The 10828-nt window shown below is 39.3% G+C and overlaps 1 protein-coding gene and 1 long non-coding RNA gene across 4 annotated transcripts in view; one reads left to right on the top strand and one right to left on the bottom strand.

Moving 5' to 3' along the window:
- Positions 1–405: 405 nt before the first annotated feature.
- On the top strand, positions 406–6409 carry LOC309335393. Its single transcript, XR_014153463.1, has 2 exons — positions 406–4725; positions 5465–6409. It is a non-coding gene; the product is annotated as an uncharacterized lncRNA (long non-coding RNA).
- Positions 6410–6645: 236 nt separating this feature from the next.
- The window catches only part of SPOCK1 (SPARC (osteonectin), cwcv and kazal like domains proteoglycan 1), a 398473-nt gene continuing 394290 nt past the window's right edge, over positions 6646–10828 (bottom strand). For 2 of the 3 annotated variants that reach the window (XM_081850393.1, XM_081850391.1), the window contains exon 11: positions 6646–9501. In XM_081850393.1, the coding sequence (XP_081706519.1) occupies positions 9311–9501 (191 nt within the window). In that variant the 3' untranslated portion in view covers positions 6646–9310. Of the gene's footprint in view, positions 9502–9746; positions 9828–10828 lie in introns of all 3 variants that reach the window. The other variant, XM_081850392.1, reaches the window with a different exon arrangement.

Genomic DNA, 10828 nt, shown 5'->3' with positions numbered 1-10828 from the left:
AGAGAAGCTGCCAGAACAGTCATTATACACAGTACTGAGCTTGATAAAGTAATGGTTTGACTCAGTATAAGGGAGTTTCCCCAGTCTGTTTCACCAGAGCTACATGCATGGAGCAGTTCTAGTGATGTTGGTATGCATAGTTAAATAAAGGCCAGTGTAGATATGTTCAATTTCACAAAGTGCCAACAAATTGTAGCAGAGGTAGTAACAGGGTCTCCATCTGTCTTCCAGGTTAAGCGAGGCATGGATTGCTAATTTGGAGGGTAGTTTGGTCCAGATCTTGCCTATCTTTACTTCATACCACTACATTAGAGCATATTTTTCACTCTAGACAAAGTGGTGAAGGCTACTTCATTATATTCCAGAAATTTAACAAAACAGAAGTCAGACAATGGGGGCTCGCAGACAAATTAAAATTTATTGAGACAGACAAAAATGCAACTACTTAGTACTACAATTCAGCATTTACAATTAACCAAGGAAATCAGCAACATGTTCACATTCCATTTAAATCTTCATGGGGGAAAAAAGCATTCATAATTTACTATGCTACTCTAATTAACTATGATATTGTACATTCCATCTACAGTAGGGACATAAAACTTAAACACTTAATATCTGGATCTCTCCTTACAACGCTACACATTAAACAGTAACGGACATCAGCAGCATTGAGAAAAGTATAAAAAGACCAAATACCACCTACTGTAGAAAGGGCTCTTTGATGTGTATTAACAGTACAAAGCAGTCTGTGCAATAAAAGAAAACTGAATGGCAGAAAGAAGAGTCTGCAGTGAAAGCCATCAAATTTCTATGGAAAAAAAGAGAGTCTAATACTGGGAGTTCTGGTGGTCTGTTGCAAATAATGACCCTAGATTTAGTGGACACAATCCGGCCAAATTTAATGAGTTCCCATTGATTTTAGTGGGAGAAAATTAACCACATGCTTAACACTGCCATTAACTAACATCAGTGTGACTTAAACGTCTTAACTTTGGCTGGCTGGTGTTCTATGTCATTTGCTACCTGGAGAAAATGGTATGAAATTTCTAATATTGAAGTATTGACTAGCAGATTGTGTTGCTTCTTATATGAATGTTGCATGTGAAGTACTGTTACATATAAACACATAGGCAACAATTCAACACAGAGGCGAAGGTTTGATCCTACGTACGTTCACTTGGAAGGCCTACTAAATCAATGCAACATATTCTAGTGTGCATAGAATTGTCCCTTAGCTATGTTTTAACTCCACTGAAATCAATGGGTTTATCTCACCTAATTCTGTGCTGGATTGCGGACACAATGTAGTTTTAAATCAGGTGTGAAAGAATTCAAAGCACAATGGAGGCTAGAAGTGAACAGATGTTACCTTTTGTGAAATCTGTAAAAAGAACACACTGAAGCGCAATACAAAAACCTAACAAGGCTCCAAAATATATATATTTTTTGTAAAGTATCATGAAAAGAATAGGATGCATCCCTCAAAGCTTACTTCCTTGAAAGTCATTTAAATACAGGGAATGATTGGCTTGAAGACTGCAGAGTAACCTTGTTCTTTTTGGTGCTGGAGGGTTTTTTTTTCATTGCCCATAACTTTTTGGAAGGTCAGTAATTTGAAGGAAATGCAGTATTTTAGCTTCCAATGGAACCAGAAATTTAAGTCAAGCTGTAGGCAAGTTAAAAGCTTTAGATTGTCATAAGGGAGAAATAGAATAGGTAATTCTGCTGTGGGATATAAGAGCCAGTGGCTCTACTGTATACTGCATTAAAGGCCTTAATTTTTTAACATTTTAATGATCTGGAGTATCACTTTTTTTTCTTGAGGCATGCTGTGAAATGGGGTGGGGAGAAAGCAATAAGAACTCTGAAATATGAATATAATGATACTTGCATTAACCATGTTGACTTTTGTATTAATTATGAACAAATATGGTGGCCAAGAATTTGACAAAGATTCTGATTACCAGTGTTGTTGATATTCTGGTTTACGGGTTTATAAAATAATTCCATTGGATTATCAAGATTTGTTTTCAAATCAACCTTTTTATTGTATAGGCATTTCCAGAAAACCAACATGCGTAATTATGGCGAGGGTTGTTTGTTTTCTTAAATAGCAAGGTTAACCCCGCGATATCATGGTCCATGGGAGGCATCAGACCTTCTTCTCTTAGAGAGGGAGAACTGATGTTGGATGCACTCTCCCTGCCATTGCAGAAACCTCCGTGGTACTTGCTCCACTAATGTTACTGATCCGTAAGGCTGAAAAGGGTGTGTGCTAGAGGTGAATTGGAGCTGTGCTGGGGGCAAATTAAGGGAATTTACGATCTGAAGAATACATAGATTTCCAAGAAGCCTGACATGCCCCTGAATCATGGATAGTCACGAGACCTGTCCCTTTTCAGTGAGCTGTGAAGAATTGAAAATGATACAGCATGTATTCAAATAAGTACTCAAGTCATTTTTTAATCCTTGAAAAGATACTGGATTGACTCCAACAGATGTTCACTTGCACAACAGGTTTTCAACTTTTGCTCCTCCCACTCCATAGTCACCTGTTATTATTATTATTATTATTTATTAAATTTGTATTCTGCCCTGTACCTGTAGATCTCAGGGAGGTTCACAGCATAAAATCATACACACCTCCCATCTCCCTTTGGAGCAGATTTTGGGGGAACATGGGTGTGGGAGGAGAGGAAGGGGAAGTCTTGCTGTCTGAACAGGGCCCTGCTCCCACAACATTGAATTACACTGTTGTGATCAATGTATGCTGAATTGCAGACTGGATGCTTTGTTGAGCTAACAAAGTAAGTTTATTGCATGGTGATTGACTGAAAAACAACAACACTATTTTGAGTTGTAGTTTGTGAAAATGGTCAAAACCATCCACCCTAACATAAAGAATGAAGATGCTGTTCCAAATGACGTTTTTGATATGTAGAAATATGCAACCATTTGCTTGGCATTGATTTTAGGAATCTTTTTCAATAAGCACTTGAGCTTTTTCACTTAGGCTGAGAGCTTTGCACAACCTAACTTATCAGATGAAGGCAAATATCATGCAACAGTATATAGCATGAGCTGACTATAGCCACATTCTGTAATCAAATGCACATACTGAATGCCACTGATTTAGATGAAGTAAATCTCTGCTCTGATCCATAATGTATTAGATTATGTTACATTTGGTTTCTTATGACCCTTCTCACTGGTGGAATAGTAAACCCTTTGAATTCACATTTTATATTACTAATATTGAGAAGTGGAAATGCATACTTCACCAGTAGTAGTAAGGATGAACCATGGCATGTATTCCACAGTTCAAGCACCAGTTGGTAGTGATATGGCATGCCTAATTCATGTTCCCAAATAATGTTAAGATGAAAGCCACGTCTGCACTTGAGTTTTTAACATTTTATTTTTGGTTCAGCAGTGCAAGCTACTGAACTGGGGAAGTATTAAGGAGGCTGGGATTGCCAAACTGAAAGTGAACACCCCCCCATGTTAACCACCTTTTCTACTTTCCTTTATACTAGATTCTTGCATTACTTTTAAACAGTGTCTAATAAAAATGTATATTGGAAAACAATATTCCCCCAGCCTCTGAGCTCGAATAGATATGCTGTGCCTTGTTTTCTGTTCAGATAAACGTCAAGAACATCTTGAAGTAACATTAAGGTTATTCATGTTTGGATAGGAGAGCATAGCCCTTCATAAATGTGCATAGCTATTTAATTTTACTGCTTTTGTTGTGAGGGAACTGGTGAATCTGATGAGCTTGGGAAATATATATGCTGGGTGGAATTCCCATCATTCCCAACCATTGGCCATGCTGGCTGGGACTGATGGGAGATGGAGTCCAGCAACAGTTGGGGGGGGGGCTACATTAGCTACTTCTGTGCTTCACAGTGTCTTGCAAATTTGGCATTGGATTTTCTGTGTGCTTTTTACTTTCTCATGCACCATCATTATGTATACATGCAATGACATCCAAAAAGGTGGAAGCTAGATTCTATGCATGGGTCACCTTTGCTGGCTGCAATATATATACTCTGACTAGAATTAAAAGGATAAAGTCAGTTGATACGAAAATTCCTGCAGTCTTTGCAGTTTAGTATGTGGAGCTGCCACTAAGATTAGTAGATAATTGTATGTAGCTTACTGATCTTTTAAAAAAATGATTTAAATGAAACAGAGATGGAAAGCTGCACTTTCCGAGACAAATCCACAATAAGGCTGGGTCCAGACTGTTGTTGATTGAGCCTACTGCTGATGCATACCACTGTATCAAAATTATATATACTATTGTATAAAATAACCTATTGTATGTTCTTGTTATATGGCATAGCAGATATTAATCATTATATTTTATCCGGTAGAGTTTAAAGCCATTAGAAGTTATAAACAAAGTAATTTTCACAGAGGTGAGGACAGGAGGCCTATTAATGTCTTGGTCAGCCAACATTGTAGGTACATTTATTATTTCTCCCCCAGAAAATGTAATGAGAAATGAATTACAGCATTTATCCTGTGTCTTGATAGAGAACTCAAGAGAACCTGTCGTGGCTTTGGATTGTGTTAGTTCTGCACTGTTGCAGAATGGAACAAAAAAGCTTGTGAGACTTGCTTGGTCAAATTTCATGTAGCTTTGCCATCTTTTCCTAGTTCCTGAATCTTACATGGGCAATGGGGGGGACGGGGACACAAATGGTTCAACAGGAGGTGAAGCTGAGTTGTGGTTCGAGGACCCGATTCCCCCCCACCCCAAAGTGGAATGAATACACAAGGACACGTGATATAAGGTTAATGGGCAAGAAAAGGCCACAACTTTATTGATTACAGCAAGTGAAAAGGTATTGGCTTAGGCATTGGATTACGTCAGCTGACTCCACCACCTCAGAGAGGGGTGAGTCTGAAACAAGGGGGGTTTATTCACCAGTAGGCGGAGCCTGTTGATGCTAATCCAACTATAGGCTCTCCCCTGATGTCACCGAGGGTCGTGCCATGGCCTCCCGCCAAGCAGGCATCGGACAGAATACACGACCGCCAGATTCCTTTAAGGGAATACCCAAAAATTGAAGGCATAGGCGATGGCCACACCTAGCCCTTCGACACCACGACACATTATTCCAATGCCTAACCTACCCACCAATACCACGAAAGTTGTGACGATTGCTACGAGGTAGGCGAAAAAACCAAAAAGCCTAATGCCAAATGGAAAAATTCCTACCAGGCCCCCAGGACAACCAGGAATGAATCGCAACGGGACGACAAAGAGTGAGGCTGAGGAGGGGCTGGCGCTGCAGTATTAAGGCTGCTGTACACGCCCCCTCGGAGGCACCTGGTTGGGTGCCTGCCGATGGGCGTGGGCGCCAGCCAGGTGAGTGGGAGGCAGAGGGCTAACGCCCCCTGCTAGAGGCGGGGCTCAGGCTTCCGCCCACAACCACTCCCCTCTCTTCAGGAGGAGAGTCTTTATCATGAAATAGATGACACTGCAAGTCATTGCCTCTGAAGGCACGACTTCATTCTGCTTCTCTGGCATGGCTATAGTATTTTTCTAAGGGCTTTACTACAAATGATTCATTTTTCCTTCAAATGCTATTGAGAATCTGACAAAATTGTAGGTGTGTCTCCAATTGCTGCTGCTTCAGGTTTTCCACCTTTAGTTACAATAATAAATGGTATTTTTGTACCTCACCCTTTTCTGATTTTAATATTTTTCTCTCCAGACAAACAGGAAATCATATAGCAAGAATTTTAGAGAATGATTATAGTCTGCAGACAAAGCTCAGTTTGATTCATCTTTAAGAGCTTATTTTTAAATGTACTAACTCTCAGGGAGATTATTGAATCTAAGGACATTGCCTGTTTTCAGTTTTGCTAATGAATTCTATACCGATATGTATGAAGTAATCTATATTATCATGGGTTTGCTTGGGAGTGGGGAATTGCTGGGAAATAATTTGAAATGATTCTTAAAAGAAAAAACAACCAGAAACTTTGTGTTGGTTAATTTTTATACATACAAACCCTATATAAACAAAAGTCATAGTGTTTAAGACAGTGAGCCCAGCAATTAAGCAACATCAGAGGAGGCAGGGATTATGGGGTTTTGTGTGTGTTTATGTGTAATGAGATTAATTCCATCATTAACACCACAACTGACTTCAAGATTTAATCTGCAGGGTTGTTGTTTTTTACTCACATAAATAAAATGTCCCTGCTCCAGAAATTAAATGTCTCCTGTATCCTGTTGCAATCGGTAGAATAGGTTAGGTATGGTATGGCATGGCTAATTTAAGTCTTTTTTATTGATTTCAATAGGACTTGGCTATGTTTTGGAGCTGAAGAATGCAGATCAGTTGGGAAAGACCCATGTGAGTGGCCTCACCCATGTGATTTCAATCTTCACACAGACACCAGCAATGATGGACTTCACCAGAAAGCAGCTGCATTCACACTGCTCTGTGTGCGTAACAAGAACAAAGGCTAAATGGAAACTTTATCGTAAGTATATAAAAGATAATAGCACTTCTCTGCAACCACAGTGAATTTGACTTCTACAGGTTTTATTAATTTAAGTAGGTAAGCAGTATGGTGAAAATGATAGCTATGTTGCAGCTTCTAATTGGACGGTATTACAGTAGGTGACTTTTATTGTATACTAGTCCAGCCAGTGTTCAAATACAGCTTAATAGTGCATCCCAGAAAACCCATATTCTTAAAACATTAATCCCCATTAATCTCATGTAACTTACTTTCAAGTGTGAGCTCTGGACTCTGAGGTGCTTTGTGAACATGGTAACTCACAGGAGTGGAGTAGTCGTATACCGGCAGCTGCTCCCTACCCCTTAATGTGTTGTAGCTGGCCTATTAAGGATAGCTACATGGCTTTACTTGGAGACGGGCAAAGTTGAGGAAGAGCAGGGCATCCACAGCTTCCTTGCATGACAGCCTATGTCCTTTTACAATAGCAAGGAATGGACAGTGCATTCCTCAATGAGGATTGGGATAGAGGTCAACTGGCAATTAGGGCAGAGCCCAATGGCTTCATTCACCAGGCATTGGATTCTACTTTAAGCACAACAGCACAGGACACAATTTGCATCACTATGGCTAAAGAAGACAGAAAGGCCAAAGCAATTGTGTGGATTTTCTTCAGTGGAACTGCAGAGTTTTTAAGTGTGTATGATGTACATTTATGGATTGTAGCAGTGGCACCTTTAAAAGTCAAAGGACAACCAGCTTACTTAATTACTGGAATCCATTGAGCTCAGGGTTTCAGGCTAAGGCTGTATATCTGGGAGGTAACTTCTCAGCTGGATATTATAATTTCACAAAGCCAGTAAATTTAGGATGCACTTGTTGGGAATATTAAAACAAACTGAAATGTAATATTAACATCATGACATTTGGCATTTTGAAGGGTTCATTAACAAACCAGACCTTGTGTTAAAATGAATTGTTAAAAAACAGCCACCCCAGACTTCATCACACCAGAAGCAAAAGGCATAAACAAACAAGAGCATCACACATAGCAAACAATAGTCTGAGGATAGATGCCATTGTGCAGCCGCCTGAAAACTGTATAGAAATTCACACTAAAAAATTAGCACTTTCTCACAGAAATATAAGCTTTCTTTAAAGTGTACAGGCCATGTTCAGTTCTGGTAGAACAGCACTATAATTGCCCTGATCAACAAAAGTGGTATGGTCCTTAGTGTTTGCAGAATTTAAGACCTATCTGGCATTTATTTCCTTCCATTTAATGAGAAAAAGATGGGGCTTGTTACAAATCCATCTTTTCCCTCCCAACCAATCATAGATGCTCATCATGTTTTGTCCTTGCGTGGACAGCTAACATAATAAAAGGTCTGCAATGGCAAATTCATTTCCCCACACTGAATGGCAATGGGGAGCAATGAGATGCTGCTATGGAGATATAACTATGTGGAATATTTTAATCACATTCTCTTCTGGTTCATATGTGTAAGTATCATATTAACCAGAAGTGATATTAACCAGAAACGCAACTGCCTAAAGATGTTTTCTTTTTTAAAACAGAGCAAATAAATATCAACAATTTAAAATAAAGGGAAGACAGCTTATTACTGCTGATGGTTAGTGCCTCTGACAGCTTCAGCACTTCCAAATGAGGATTCATTTAGAGTAAATGAAGAAAAAGCGTTTTCAGCAAAACCAGTGGTATGCTATCCAGGAAGCAGAGGCAGCTTGCATAGCATTAGTGCAAACTTGATCAAAGCAAAATCCAAGACTTGCAAGCCTGCAAAAACGATTGTAAAGAAATGCATTTGCAAAGCATTCCTTTTCCACATGTTTTGAAAGGCCATTCCAGGCTTGTTTCCTTTGCTAAAAGTTGTGTGCATACTATACCAATCATCAAGATCATGATGCTTAACTTAAAGTCAACTAATTTTGATTAAACAGTCATCTGAGATCTTATCCTGCACTCCTGGTGCGGGGGAGAACTTTCATTGAGTTCTGCTAACATAAGACAGTGGTTCTGCCAACCATGTTAAAGAAAAATGAGGAGGAACTAAAATGGAATTATTTCTGACTTAAAAGCCAGTGGGTGACCAAATCAGAATGTTAAGGCGATTTTGATATTTTCAAACAAGTTCCAGATGGCGAGACAGAAAACCCCCGAACCCCACCTGCTTTTAACATTAAAGTAGCAAAACCACAGTAGTAACAACAAATGGCACAATTAAAAAAGATCAAGTAATTGAAAACTTTAGTTCTGGTAACATCAGAAGAGCCCAGTGCTTGGATGTGCTGACCCTCTTGCTATGTTCCATATTCCATTTTTATAAAAGACGCATGTGAGCAGATTAAGCTATGAAAGTCACCATGTCAGTAAAATAGAACAATGCTTACAATTATGCCAAAAAATAGCTAGTCAGGTGGGAAAGCTGTCTTCCAAATTAAACACAGTGTACTAAATTAAATTGAGTGGAGAGATAATTGCTTCCATCCAGCAGTTTGCTGGCCACAAGAGCTCCAATGCACATGAGTGTGCCAAGTCCCACATGTGCAAGGAGCTCCCCAGTTCACTTCAATGTCAGGTTCAGCTCTGCATGCTCATCTCCATTGTGCTTGTGGAGTTACGCCCAGCAGTAAAGTGAAAGGGAAGCTCAATTGTAAGGGATACCTGTGTGCATATTGGAATGCCCAAACGGGTTTAAATTGAGCTCCATATGCAATGCCTGATGTTTCAGTTACCATTGCAGAGATACGAAATGACTTGTGATATTGTGCAAAACATGAGTCCTCAGAGTTATGGGAACTACCATATATAGCCAATTTCATCCTCCTTGTCATCATCTTCATCTTCATCATCATCATTAGCTGCTCTTACATGGATCTTCTGTTTCCCTTCTTGGTCCTTTTTTTCTGCTTCATGTTCCTCTTCCAGATCATCCAATAATATCACTGATCCACCACTACCGAAATCCCCTGAGGTTTCTTGCTCCTCTTCTGCAACCAGGAAGAATTCACAGTTATACTTTAACCCAATTTTCTATCAAAACATGTCAATGTTCTCATTATTTAAACCATTTAATTCATCCCTCCCCCTAACATGTCTGTTTTTTAAAAATAAAATAAATAAATAGTAAAACATTTTTACACAGTAAAGTGCTCAGAGTAATATACAGTCTTCTACTACACCCACAAAACCACACGTTTTCAGGAGGAAGCAATAGCTGAAGACAGAACCTTACATCTCTAAATTGTTGGTTCAAATCCATTCCAGGTCAATGGTGACTGAAAGACACCACCATCTGATGAGTGTTCGAAGAGATCTGAAATGAGTTGGTGGTCTCAGTAAATTGCGTACCTCATAAAAACCTCACCACAAACATCACCAAGTGATACCTTTGTTTCTGTCCTGATATTGTCCAGAAAAATTTGGAATGTAAATTGGCCTAGAAAATCTCATAGTGCCCGGTGTGGTCCTGCCAGCTGAGACAAATAAGGGCTTACATTTGAAAGGTCCATTTCTATTGCCTCAAAATAACCAGGCTGATTTGATTGTCACTTTACTTGTTCATTTAACTCGGTGTTTTGATTTTTTTGTTTTGGTTTACCTTTATTGGTATAAGTTTAAACAATAAAATCATACAAAGTCATCCATATGCATTAATAATCCAAACACATACAATATATAAAAGGCTCGGTGTTGCTAATAGGTGACAATAAATGTTCTTTCTGGGCAGCCAAAGGTGATTAGGTGGCAAATTCTCATGTGCAATGTTGACTTAAGTCTTAATAAGGCTATTGAAACTGAAACCTTGCTATTCTGATGCCATTATATACTCCTGTGAGTCTACTAGATTACTGTCCCCCCCCCCCCAAATTTGGTAGATCCTTGGCATTCAAACAATGGGTTCCTTGGTGCTCCCACCACTGCCCATTTCCTCCCACATTGTGAACCTGTAGAGGTGTGCTGAATGTGCTATGGGGCACATGAGCAACTATTCAGGTCTGGTCCTGTGCTGTGCCCCTTTGAAATGTGCTCTGCCTCAGTAATGAGCCCCATAATTATTTGAAGTACAAAGGAGTCTCATGGCAGATACACATATATCCCTTCTCTTGTAGACAATTGGATGTGTAAAGGGTTCTCAAAAGGAAGTTAGAAAGCTACTACCTTTCTTTTCTCTAGCATTTTTTGGAAGGAAGAGCATGCCACTAGAATTATTTTCAGTACTTGAATTCTGAAGATGAAATGTCACGCCTGAAACTTTTATTTATAGGAACTTCAGGGCTTCAAATAAGACTATAGCTATCAAAATTAGGGTTATCG

Source organism: Podarcis erhardii (assembly GCF_964252035.2).
Source record: "Podarcis erhardii genome assembly, chromosome: 2".
Lineage (NCBI taxonomy): Eukaryota > Metazoa > Chordata > Lepidosauria > Squamata > Lacertidae > Podarcis > Podarcis erhardii.
This window is presented reverse-complemented; position numbering and strand designations above follow the sequence as displayed.